Source organism: Monodelphis domestica, chromosome 1, assembly GCF_027887165.1.
Source record: "Monodelphis domestica isolate mMonDom1 chromosome 1, mMonDom1.pri, whole genome shotgun sequence".
Taxonomy (NCBI): Eukaryota; Metazoa; Chordata; class Mammalia; order Didelphimorphia; family Didelphidae; genus Monodelphis; species Monodelphis domestica.
The window spans coordinates 11,586,316-11,599,359 of NC_077227.1; the positions used below are offsets into that span (position 1 = coordinate 11,586,316).

The 13,044-nt window shown below is 56.1% G+C and overlaps 1 protein-coding gene across 6 annotated transcripts in view; it reads left to right on the top strand.

The window, feature by feature from the left end:
- ATAD1 (ATPase family AAA domain containing 1) overlaps positions 1-13,044 on the top strand; it is a 61,746-nt gene that overhangs the window by 41,765 nt on the left and 6,937 nt on the right. For all 6 annotated transcript variants that reach the window (XM_007478316.3, XM_007478315.3, XM_056819113.1 and 3 more), the window contains 3 exons: positions 4,208-4,306; positions 8,854-8,974; positions 11,533-11,733. In XM_007478316.3, the coding sequence (XP_007478378.1) occupies positions 4,208-4,306; positions 8,854-8,974; positions 11,533-11,733 (421 nt within the window). The remainder of the gene's footprint in view (positions 1-4,207; positions 4,307-8,853; positions 8,975-11,532; positions 11,734-13,044) is intronic.

Genomic DNA, 13,044 nt, shown 5'->3' on the forward strand with positions numbered 1-13,044 from the left:
AGGCGGCCTTGGCCGGGCCGGGGCTCCTTGGAGAGCCGTTGGGCCACGTCTGGCTTCAGGCCCGAGGAGGAGGCGGCGCCCTTTATCCCAGAGCCCTTCCAGGATGCTTCCGGGGCGGATTTCCTGCAGGAGGCTCTTCAGAGGGGCCGTTTCTGCCCTTGTCTCGCGCCTCTCACGAATACGCCTGATCCTCGATTTCACCTTCCCCTGAACAGCTGGGGCCGCTCGAGAGAAAAGAGGAGAAGCCAGAAAATGGGGGCTCAGAACTGAGAAACCGGCCTTGGGGATTTAGCTTTGGGGTCCTGCCGGGGGGGGGGGGGGGGGGGGTCCGAGCACAGATGGAAGGAAAAGGCGTTTTTCACTTCCCCGACTTCGTCTGAAGGGGAGCTTTTCCCTCTTCTGAGAAGGGCTCCATCGGCTTGGCCTGCGGCCCGCCCGGCAGCCGCCTCTGCGGACTCTGGTCCGTGCCGAGGGCGAAGCTGCTCTTGTGACGGGGCGAGCAGGGAGCCGAAGCCTGGACGGACGGCGTTTCCTCAAGCACTTGTGGGTGCCGGACGCTCTGCCGGCTTTGGCCGGGCTCTGCGCTCCGGGAGCTCACGGCCCGCCGTGCTGACCAGCCAGCCACGGGGGAGGCCCGGGGTTCAGGGCCTTCTGGGCGGTGAGTCCCCCGATTCTCCGAGGTCACGGGGAGCCCCTGCGTGGGGGCCGCGGCGGGGTTCGCTCTCCTGACACGCGCGGCCCCGGCGGACGTTTAGACGTCCCTGGGGCGGCTCCCGCTGCCTCCCAGAAGCCCTCTGTGATGGTGCCGCTCCGATAGGCCCCGGGAGCCCGGCGCACGCGGTTCGGACGCTCCTCCGCGGTGCCGAGCACAGCCGGGACGGGGTCTCCCCTCCACGCCTGCGGCAGGAGCAATCAACGCCCGGCTGAGGCGCTTGCCGAGAAGCGCTCCGAGGAGGTCCGCACGGCCTTGGGGGGCCGCGGGCACGTCCTCAGTTACCCTGAGGGGGCGTCCTCTCGGGCTCGCTGTTGGACGTTGGCGGCGGCGAATAGGAACGCCGATGGATTATGTGGGTTTATCTCACCTCCTGGCCCTGCGAGGTTGGGGGGATTCTCTGGGTGCCTGCAGGGGGATCCCCTCGTCCCCTGGCTGCGACTCGGAATAGGCCTTCGTTAGCATTCTTGGGGAGGCACTGAAGGCTCAGGCGTCTCCCGGAGCCGAGCGTGCAGCGCAGAGGATGGAGCCAGGAAGACAGGCCCGGCCTCGGACACTTAGCTAGCAGGCTGGCCCCACCTGCCTCAGTTTCCCCTTCTGTAACGTGAGGTGGAGAAGGAATGGCACACCACTCTGGGAGCTCTGCCAAGAAGGCCCCCTGGACAGAGATGGCTACCCCGGAATGAACAAACTTATCAAGAAGTTAAACATGTTTAACAGAAAAGAAATGGTCGGCCCTGACGCTAGAAAACATCGTGGAGTCTTAGAAATCTGCCTAGTGGCTCAGTGGATGGAGATGGGAGGTCCTGGGTTCCAGTCTGGCCTCAGACACTTCCTAGCTGGGTGACCCTGGGCGAGTCACTTCATCCCCACAGCCCAGCCCTTGCTGCTCTTCTGTGGGAGCCAAAACTCGCATCGCTTCTAAAACAGAAGGGAAGGTTCTTTTATTTCACTGTCGAGCTGCTTTATTTCCCCAATTGCATGTAATAACAGTTTTCCACCTACATTTTCTAAAGTTTCGAGATCCAAATTATTGTTATGATTAAAATTCTCTGGAGACTCCCTGTTCTCTTATAATTCTTTATTAGCAAAAGCAAGCGAGAGCGAGCACGAGAGAGCCGGGACCCTGGTTGGACAGACTCAGCCTCTGTCCGGGTCCGAGTCCTGGCTTTTGGACGCTGGCCATGCAGGGACGTCCACCACCCACTCCGGACCCCAGGGAGGCTCGCAGCCGGGACTGACATGGACCAAAAATGGGTTTTGAAGGGAACGAGGGGCTGGAACTGACATGACACTTGCACGTCGTCCCCTGCTCCCCCTTTCCTTCTCTGGCGAGCCGTTTGATTGGGTTTTGCGCATTTCCCAGTCAGAAAATCCTTGAAGAGAACTGAAAGCCCCAAAGAGAACCCAAGAACCTCCTGGAAGGAGAAGCTGCTTCAGTCTGCTGTGGGTCCAGCAGGGGCAGGAAGAGCCACCGCGCAGCCCCGTTTGATGGTTCCACCATATTGCAGTCACCGTGCGCGACGCCCTCCCGGCTCTGCTTATTGAACTGCCGGTTCACATCCCTTGACTGCTTGTCAGTTGGGAAATGATTTGATTTCTTAGACATTTGACTCCGCTCTTTGTATATTTGAGGCATTCGGCCTTGGCCAGAGGGTGTTGGTGTACCGTTTTCCTCCAGCTGGTGGCTTCCCTTCTCCTTTGGCTTGCATTGGTTTTGTTTGTGCAAACACTTTTTCACCCTTTTCCTTCTTGTTGCCTTCTCTGCCTCTCGCTCGGTCTTCTGGTCCCTCCTTTGCCACCCATCTGGCAGGGAGACTCTTCTGTGCTCCCCTGACTTGTTAGTGGTCTCGAGGGAAGTCATTCCCCCGTTTGGAATTCATCTTGGCAGAGCGCGAGACGTTGATCCAAGCCTAACTTCCCCCAAACTTTTCCAGCTTTCCCAGCAGGCTGTTGGTGATTCTTGTCCCCAAAGCTGGGGCTCCTCAAATACTCGATCGTGAAGTTCATTGAAGGTTTATTTAAGAAGAAAAGGAAGGAAAGAGATGGAATGAGCCGGTGGCCTCCCCTGCGTCCCTCTCCTCTCTCTGCCTGAAAAGTTCGCCCGCTTCAGGCCACTTTGGGCCCTACCGAGAAGACTCACTGGAGGCAGAGGGTCAGCCTTTGTCCGGCATCCACAGGGTGCCGGGCCCTGGGCTCCAGCTTGATGGGCTGCATTCCGGGTTTGGCCCTGGGTGTGAATCTTACCTGACCGACTGGCAGGCGAGCTCGGGGCACAGAGGCGAGGGAAGGCGCAAGGATGCAGGCAGGGAGAGCCCGCAGCCACCATCAGACAGGAGGGAGGGAGGCCAGGCTGGCGTCTGCACTCCATCTCTGCGTCCCTGTAGAGTGGGAGCACACCCAGCCCCCAGAGTAGGGTTGTAACCGCAAAAACATGGTTGCCAAAGCTGTGAATGTTAAAAACTGTAAATGCCAAAACTGTAAAGGTTTTGGCCAAACTGGTAAAGGTAATTTTTACTGTTTTGATGATTTACAATCTAAAATAAGTGGTCGCCATGGGAAAATTCCCAAATATGAAAATACTCAAATCATCTGGGATTTTATGGAGATTTCAATTAATATAAATGAAGGAATTAAGGGAGGGGGGGAGAGAGAGAGAGAAAATGAGAGAGAGAATGAGAGAATATAGCCAAACAGTAGAAAAGGCCTAAGGGAGCCTAAGGGAGAGCAAGTCAGTCTTTATCACTCACCACAAGATTGTCTCCAAGCAAGCTCCAAACCTCCGAACTCCAACTAACTTCCTATCCAAAAACTCCCTCCAACCCAGTAAGTCCTTCCTTTTAAAGAAATTTTCTCTTGTGTCACCTCCCCTAAGTTTTCACATCTACCAATCACAGTAGGCGCTTTTCCCCAGGACTGTCTATTCTTAGTTCTCCTCTTCTTTGGTTCTCACCTTCTCTGGTTAGATTATATCTACAGAGTACTTCACACCTCTTTTGTTAAGCTTGCCTTTTGTAAGTTGCTTGACCTTTTAGGTACTAATTTAGCCTTTATAGGTACTTAGCACCCTTTTGTATTAGATCTAAAAATAGACCTAGCTTAAGGTTTTAGCTTCACTCTAAGTATGAGTTGGGGACTTTCATTGTTCAATCAGGAGTTTTCAACTTTATCTTCCCCTAAGGCACTGTCTGAGTAGGGTGGAGTAATTTAAAGTTCTCAATACATTCCTGATCAAGTACATCCATTGTTACAATAGGGGAAAAACTTAACCAAATATTCTAAGGTACAGTCTGAGCAGTTTTAAGATTCACAGGGTGCATCGGAGGGGCCTGCTGTGGGCCTCCTGGGAGCTTCCTCCTTTCCCTCCTCTCCCCTCCCCGGTCTCGGGTCTGGGTCCTTTGGGGGGCCCCCGAGGAGAGAAGCTCCGGCTCCTCAGGCCGTCCTAGGGAAAGAGGGAGGCCCTCACTGCCTGTCTGTCCTTTCTTGTGTTTCTAGGCAGAAAAACTAATGAAGCAAATTGGTGTGAAGAATGTGAAGCTCTCGGAGTACGAGATGAGCATCGCCGCCCACCTGGTGGACCCTCTGAACATGCACGTAAGTGCCTCCCTTCCTCGCCAAGCCCAGGGGACCCCCCAAAGGCAGCTCCCTGATGGGAGACTCTCCTGCTGTCCCCTTGGCCTCTCCTTCAGGGCCTTCTCTGCTTTGAGGGGGCTGGGAGCTCCGAGCCCTCCCCCCCATCCTCGGGTAGGACTCGAACCCTGCCATGTGCTGCTGATATTCTGTGCCCATTACTGAGTTGGAGGAACAGCTTCTTCAGCCATCCAGGGAGGAATCCTACCGTCCAAATGTCTCTTAAAGACAGCCTGAGCCTCCCCGCTGCTTAGTAGGCCCAGCAGCGCCCCAACGTTCTGGGCAGAGGCGCCCCCCAAATCTCAGCCTCACCTCTCGGGCCTCCACAGCTTTGCACGCTTTGCTGTGGGTCCTTGTGGCAGCCTGGAGAGGGACGGGCTCTGCTCAGGGAACCAAGGGTGCGGGCTGAGGGCTGGGCCGGGGGCCACGGGAAGAAGGAGCTGGGGGGCCCGGGTGCTCTGGGGCGTCACCCTCGGTACCTCAGCGGGGGAGCTGAGTCAGCCCAGGCCTTGGGCTGGCCCAAGATGTGGCCCCTTCAGGGCAAAGGTGGGGGTGGGGAGGGGCCCAGGTCGGATAGAGAGCCAGGCCTGGAGCCAGCAAGTCTTGGGTTCAAATGTAGCCTGGGACCCTTTGGAGCAGGGCAATCCCCAGGGTCGGTCCTGTGGGAGGTGCCGGATTCACTCTGCGCCGGCCCGGCTCGCCCGCCGAAGTAAAGGTGCGCCCGGGACGCGGGGCCGGACCACAAGGAGAAGGGCAGCATCTCTGGTGCTCGGAGACGGCCAGGAAGCGTGCGGCATGTTTCCGCAGCGGATGCCGGCGGCGCCCCGGGGAGGCGAGTGCGATTCCCGTCTCAGCGCTCGGGCCGCCTCCTCGAGGGCACGAACCAAGCAGAGGTCTTTAGCGGGGCTTCGTCGCCCGAGAAAAGTCCTTCGGGAGAGGCCGGCCGGCTGGTGGCGCTCTCCAGCCACCCGAGGACCCGCCAGACGCCACGGACGGGGCGGGGCCCGGAGGGCTTTGGCTTCCCTGCGCTCCCTGCACGGAGGGGGGTTGGGAGGGCCAGCTGCAGAGCGTGTGTGCGTTCTTGGGGTGCAGACTTCGTCGTCCAGAGCGCGGGCTGGATTCCCCACGCCGGCAGACCGAGGGGAGGAGGCTCCGTGGATGGAGAGCCACGCCAGAGACTTCCTAGTGGGGTGACCCTGGGCAAGTCACTTCACCGCCGTGGCCTCGCCCTTCCTGCCCTTCTGCCCGGCCACCATTACTTAGGATTGCTTCTAGGGCGGCAGCAGAGGGTTTACAAAGGAAAGTGCCTCCCTCCGAGCCGGGCCCTCCGCAGTGCCTGCCGCCAGACGTCACCTCCTGCACAGCGTCTCTGGCCTGCTGGGCGTCCAGAGAGAGCCAGAGGAGGGCGGAGTCATGCCTTCGCCCCCAGGACATTGGCTGGGCCTTGCTGAGAGGCAGGAGAGGGGCACCCGAGGGCGGCCTCAGGGCTCAGGAAGGTGGAGGCGCAGAGACTGAGCAGCCAGCAGGGAGCCAGAAGCCCAGGAGGCCCGGAAGGCTACAGAGCGGAAGGGAAGTCCGTGGCCTTCGGCAGGGCCTGCAGTGCCCCGAGGGGATCCCCGGGGAAGGGCAACCCCTGAAGAGAGGGGCCCCGCCTCCTCCCCTCCTGTCGGGCTCGGCCGTCTGAGGAGGGAGCTGTTCGGGGTGTTGTGCCCCCCGATGTGGACTCTGCGGCCCCCGGGCCACGCTCACCTCCGCCCGAGGCCCCACGGCCCAGCCCGGGATTTCCGCCAGAGGATGCTGGCCGGGTCTCGCCGGCTTTCCCTGCTTCATCCTTGGCCCGAGCGGGCACCTTCCGGGTGTCCTTTGGACTTGCGCTCCTCCGAGTAGCCCCAAGCCTGGCCCGAGCTCGCCTCCCTCCCCCGAGGGCCTCTCTGGACGCCTCCGGCCCTCGGACCCGGGCTGTCTGCCCGCTCTCCCAGCAGAGAGGGGAGAGTTGCTTGGGGGCCGTCTCGTCCGTCCCGCTGCCCCAGAAGGTGGATGGAGCCTCCCAGCCTCGGAATCTCCTTTGTAGAAGCCTCGCATGAAAGAGGGGGCGCTGCCGAAGAAGCTGAAGGCTGGACCCCCCCACGCTCACAGGTGCCCCAAATCGGACGCCGCCATCACAAGAGACGTTTTAGGGTGATTCGGCTGGTCTTTGAGCAACAGCGTGGAGTCCTGGGGAGCCGGCAGGCCTGCGTCCGAGGCCGTCCTCTGAGGGGCCCTGGCGGGGGCAGGGACCCAGAGCACTTCTTCGGGGGGTTCTCCCCGCCGATACGACGAGTTGTCAGCAGCTGCCTGGCTGGGACAGGACGGAAGCAGAGCTCTGGCACCCCTGAAAGCCAGTGGCATGGGTGGGGGCACCCCCTCCCCAGCTCCCTGCAAAGGCCCGAGGGCAGGCCTTTGGCCAGGGACAGGCCCACAGTGGCCCCAGGGAAAGCACCCAGCCACGAGCATTCCCAACCTCCCTTCATCCGGCCTCCTGATGAGGTCTGAGTGACTTAGTCATCTGGTTTTTAGTCCTCCTTATTCTTTGTTTCCTTAGAGCCTGTGAAGTGGGTTTGAGTCTCCCTTGGGTGGCCTTGGCACGTCCCTGCCCTTGCCTCGCCTCAGTTTCCCCAGCCGTCCAATAGAGAGGACGATGGCACCCCCTTCCCAGGGTTGGCCAGAGAATCCAAGGAGGTCATCCTTGTAGAGCTCGGCTGGCCTGAAGTGCTCTCCGGATGGCTGCCGACTTGGCTGCTCACGTCCCCTGCCAAGGATGTCGTGAGGTCAGTCATGCCAGCGGCGTCCTCGAGCCACATTTTCTGTGGCCGGAGGCTCAGGGTTCCTGGAGCTCCTGCTTCCGTGTTGGAAACCAGATAACCCGGTCTGAATCCTTGCTCTGCCCCTTACTGCCTGTGGCACCTTGGGCAGCTCCTGGCCTCCACGTACCTCAGTTTCCTCCTTGACCTCTTTCCAGCAGCTCTCTGACTCCTGGAGTCCTTCCCCGTCGTGTTCCCTGTCTAGGATGTGACTTTATTATAATGAGAGCCTTGCATACCATTTGTTTCTCTTTGGATGAGAAGAACTCTGGCCTGGAGGCTCTTGTCTCCTGCTTTGCCTGGCCCTCTTGGGGTCCTTCTGTCCCCCAGCAAAGGTTCTGTGCCCTCAGGGGTCCCCTGGCCATCTTTATGGGTCCCCTCCACTTTGACCGGGGGATCATTTTGTTCTTTGTTTGCCCGGTTCAGTCACGTCTGACTCTTTGCGACCCCATTTGGGGTTTTCTCAGCAAAGATACTGGAGTGGTCATGTAAGGATAATTTAGGGTCATGACCTAATCTATATTTAAATTTTTGTCGCCAGGGAATATCCCAAGTAAAATACCCAAGTCAGTTTGGAAATCTATGGTGGTTTAATCAATATAGAGGGAAGAAATCAAGGAGAAGAGAGAGGGAAAGAGTATAGGATTTCTCCCCAGTTCAAAGTCCTCTGCCACAAGAAGATTAGAGGCTTCTAAGTGGATAGTGTTTGGAAGGTAAAGGAGGAAAAATCAGCCTAAACTCTGAGAGAACTCAGAGAAGACGCCTCTCTTGAACTAGATTACTAGGCTTCCTCCAGTATGGTATCAAGGAAAACTCACAGCTAAACCTGACAATAGCCGCCACCATGCCAAGATGCCGAAAGGCTCAGCACGCTGCCACCAGCCACCTCTACGCCACAAAAAAGGCCCAAGAGAGGAAGTGACATGAAATATATAGATGGTTTTACATCACTTTCCTGCATCTCACCTGTACCAATGGTAGCTTAAGTTTGACTTAGGACAGCCCAGGGGTCTGTCAGTTGTTTCTGATTTGTCATTTGCTAGCACATGTCTGTCATAGGCCATCCTCCTAGATACTTAATCCTTAAGTAGGGGTGTAGACATTCCTGATTTTGTTAGACTAAGTAGGGTGGAGTAATCTAAAGTTCACAGTCAGCCCTTTGCTTCTCCAGCTCCTGCTACAGATGAGGAAACTGAGGCAATGGGGTTAAGTGACTTGCCCAGGGCCTCTCTGCTAATCCATGTCTGAGGCTGGATTTAAACTGGGGAAGAGGAGTCTTCCTGTCTCCAGTCCCAGCAGCCTCTCCCCTGGGCCACCCAGTCATCTTTTGCGGTGATTGCCTCCTTTCATTGTTGGGCATCGCATCCGAGGGCTTGGGCCTGCATCAAGCCTTCTTTCCCCACAGATAGGCCCTTGGACAAATCGGGCCTCGATTTCCTTACCTGTAAAGCGAAGGGGGTCAGTGATGGCCTCGGCAGTCGCCCGCAGTCCAAGCCAGTGCTCTGGAGTTGACGTTTCTCGTGATTCCAGCCTGACTTTGTTCACAGATGACGCCTAGAAAGGCCGTCACCATCGGCCCCCCGACGCACCCCTTGTACCCCCCTCCAGCCCTCCCTCCCCCGGGGCAGGGCTCTGGCCATGACGCCTTGTCTCTGCTCTCTCCCGCCTCAGGTGACCTGGAGCGACATCGCTGGGCTGGATGATGTCATCACAGACCTCAAAGACACCGTCATCCTCCCCATCAAGAAGAAGCATTTGTTCGAGAATTCCCGGCTCCTGCAGCCTCCCAAAGGTAGGACGGGGCGGCAAAAGTGGCTTCGGAGGGCCCCAGGAGGAGGGGGGAGGGGTGCTGGGCAGGGTGTTCCCCAGGCGAGTCAGGGAGAGCCCAGAGAGGCCGGCGGTGGGCTGAGGGTTCTGGCACGCTTTGTACGTTCTGGTCCGGCTCCGTCCAGTCAAGTAAGCCAGCAGCGAAGGCTGAGCGTCCTGCTGCCTCGGGACCCCCAGCAGACCGTCTCGTTCCGCTTGTATTGAGTGCAACCGGACGTGCTTGCCTGGGAGGAAGCGGCGCAGAAGAGGAGATTGCAGGGAGGCCATTGTGCAGCCGGCACCCGCGGGGCGCCCCCTGGAGATGGGGGGCTGCGTCCACAAATGCAGAGAGTGAGGCGTGAGCCCGAGGGGCGTCCTGGGGCACGGCCGACAGCAATCCAGGATGGGGCCAGGAGGAGACAGCGCCTACGTTGGCCTTTCGGGGGGTGCCAGGAAGCAGATTCTTTCTGTTATCGCCCCGTTGGGCATTCGGTTCTTGTGGCCCGGGACACCCCCTTCCTGGGAATGGGAGCATTCGGCCTCCCCGCACTCCTGAGAGGGGGGAGGCAGCTGGGCGGAACAGGGAATGCTCTGTGTTTGGAGAACACATCTAAGGCGGGATTCACACCCAGGACTTCTGACATAGGATTCCAGTGTTCTTTCCCCACTCACTAAACTCTGCAGTTTCACTCTGGAGCCAGAGTTCCGTTTTGGAGGTTAGAGCCAGTCTTAAACGATGACCTTCTTGGCTAAAATCAGTTCTAGATATGTTGAAGTCTTCCCGGGTCCGGGAAGTGAGGCCAGGGTAGCCCCCTCCCCGGGGCAACGTCCTTTGCTCGTGCAGTTTCAGTGAGGTTTGGGGCTGCGGCCGTGAAGAGTCACCCCCACATGTGGCCAAGAACCCCAGTCCGGCCGTGAGGACGTGGAAATGAACAGCCTTGAAAGAGCAGAGGTGGGAGGGCGGCTCGCTCCTGAGGGAAGTGCCAAGAACGCAGGAGCGGTCCCTGCCCGTGAGCTTCCGTTCTCAAGGCAGGAGGTGGGATCCCCCAAGGGAAGGCCTGGCATTAAGGGCAATCAGGGAGGGCTTCCTGTAGGGGCTGGGATTGATTAGGAGGAGGCCAGCCATCAGAGCAGAGGTGGAGGTTCTTGTTGGTGGAGCAGCCGGGAGGCCTGTGTCGCTGGATGGAAGAGTGCCTGGGGGTGGAGGGAGGTGCAGGGGGTAAGACCAGTCCACAGAGGCTGAAGGTGGCACGCTGGGGAGCCCTTCCAAGGTGTGTGAGGGAGGAGAGAGTGCCCGGGGCACGGAGGGCTCCAGAGGCAGGGGAGCCCCAGCTGTGCTTGGCACAGCCGCGCTGAGGCCCCTCAGCAGAGGAGTCCAGCCCAGATGCCCCTGGAGAAATGCCAGGGAAAAGACCATGAGAAGGAGCCAGGCCAGGAGCACAGGAATCTCTAGAGGACACCCCATATTCTCTCGGCATACTCGGAGTCGAGAGGAATCGAGAAAGGCTCTTAGCACGTTGGCATCTCTGAGGAGTCCGTGGGCGGACGTGGAGAAGGGTCCACAGGAGAGGTAGAAATCTGCCTTCTTGGAGGTTAATCCCATGGAGGAGGGTCACAGCTCCTTTGACAAACTGGAACATTTTATACTAATAGGAATTAGCAAATCTACACAAAGATTTAAGACTTAAACTAGTTAAGGTTTTCTATACAAGAATAGCTTAAACAAAGTATTCAGAGGTCACAGGCTCCTGTGCCGATAGCTTGGGGCCTTGCTGGTGTACTATGGCACAGGTGCCAGAGGAGCTGCTTTCCTCCCCTTTCCACATGCCTGAGGACATTTCTCCCATCCCCTGCCTTTACCCAGCAGCCCAATGGGAGCACTTCCTCCTTCCCCTGTCTGGGGTAAGGTGGGGGGTTCACATGTGGCATGAGGGTGCAAGTTGGGCACCCAGTCTCTAAAAGGTTAGCCATCACTAGCCTAGGTGTGCCCTGAGAAGTTCCAAGTAAGGATCTCTGCTAAGATGTCGTGATCTACTTTGGAGAAGAGCCTCTTCTCTACAGCCTTGCAGAAGCCTTCCAGAGTATGGACACTGTCCCTCTGACCACTCCTTCCTCTCTGGGTGCTCTGGGTCATCAGAATGACCAAGAAAGCAGCATCAGTGTCAGTGAGCAGAAGTGACCAATGTCGCAGCGTGCTTGGACGCAAGACGGAATGTCATCATTTACCCCATTGGTCAGTGACCCTCTTAATCCAAAAGATTCGGCACCATTCCTAAATCTCCTCGGACAGATGCTTTGTGAATGGCACACGCAGGAGACACTCTTTACTTAAATACGTACAAACGCACCGCTTGAAACTTCGAGCAAACTTGAAGTTATGTGTTTTGTCTTCATTTCTAGCAGTAGAAATGTGCAGTCACACATCCTGGGCTATGGTATAGGTGCGTCAAAGCGGAATTAAACTGTTGGTCATCAAGATGTCAGGAGGACTAGCTGTACCCGGGAGCCTGTGTGATACAAATTCTCTGGGTCTTCCTTTTTCAGGAGTTCTTCTCTATGGGCCTCCAGGCTGTGGGAAGACACTGATTGCCAAGGCTACTGCCAAGGAGGCAGGCTGCCGCTTCATCAACCTCCAGCCTTCCACCCTGACGGATAAATGGTACGGAGAGTCCCAGAAGTTGGCTGCGGCTGTGTTCTCCCTCGCTATCAAGCTCCAGCCTTCCATCATCTTTATTGATGAAATAGGTAAAACCACTTTCCAGCTGTTACCCAAAAAGCATTTTAAAAAGGCCAACCGTTTGTATTTCTCGGATTAGGTAATGGGATTCCTACTAAATAAAATCAGTATTTAATACTATGAAATGTCAGCCTACTTTCAAACTCAGTAGGATTTTAAAATGTTATATTCTTTCTTAAGTTGTTCATATTTCTAACATCCAGAAAAATGTTTAGCTCTTAGGAAAAAAAAAATTAAGTCTGTGTTAACATGAGGGCAGAGTTATTTAAATGATGATTTCCTCACTATATTCCATTCTTAAAAAGTAAATCAAAACACCTCATTTCCCTCTCATGAGTGAGTAAAGATGTTCTGAGCCAGTGAATTTTCCAGGTAACTGAAGCTTCTTCTTTAGACACAACAACAGTGGTTACTGTGAAACTGGCCCCTTTTTTATGGAAATTTTTGAGCATGTTCTCTTTCCTGCCTTGATCAGAGTGAATTGGCTGGAACCTAACTTTGTCTGGACTCAATCATGGGTCTGAGGGCCTGGAAGTGTGATGATGCCCCATGCAGCCAAGCTTGAGGACTTGGAGACAACTTGGCCCTGCTCACTGTGGTGCCAGGTGGTCTCAGCTGGTGGCTTTTGCCCCTTCAAGATTCTCCCTTGATGCTTACAATTGACTTTCTGAGGAGAGGACCTGGGCTGTTTTCCCCCCCAGGAAAAGTAAGACTTAAAATCTGATTTAAAAGCAAGTACATTCAGTTCAGTGCCTGGAGCCCTTTAGAAGGCTCTGGAGTCTTATTGACTCTGACATGGAATTTCAGGCCTCTCTGGCATCTGATCCTGACCATTCCCTTGGAGTTGAGCTAAACTATGTAATCCTTAACAGTGGTGAGGGGTGAGAAAGGCTGCCCTGGGTTAGACTGGCAAAGCTTTTCTGGAAGAGGGAAGAGATTTTAGGCATATGGTCATACTCGCCTCTACATTAATTAAGGAACAGTAGAATTTTAGGTTGATATAGTGGAAACTGCCTGGCCTCTGTCCCCCAAGAACCCAGGTCAGATGCTACTTCTGCCTTCACTGGACTCGGGGACCTCAGGAGAGTGAGGTTGGACCTAGTCGTGGTCGCCATAACTGTAGCAGTTAAAATTAGTTTCTCTGCTATAGGGTATTATATTTTTATGAGGTTTATTAAAGATTAAGAAATAAAGAAAAATACAAAAATAAGAAAGCACGTGCCTAGGCACAGAGGCCATTCATAGCCACTTACTCTACATATTGAGAGACGTGAGTGTTTGGAAGCACAAGCAGGAAGAGAGAGCTCAGTAGGCTTTAC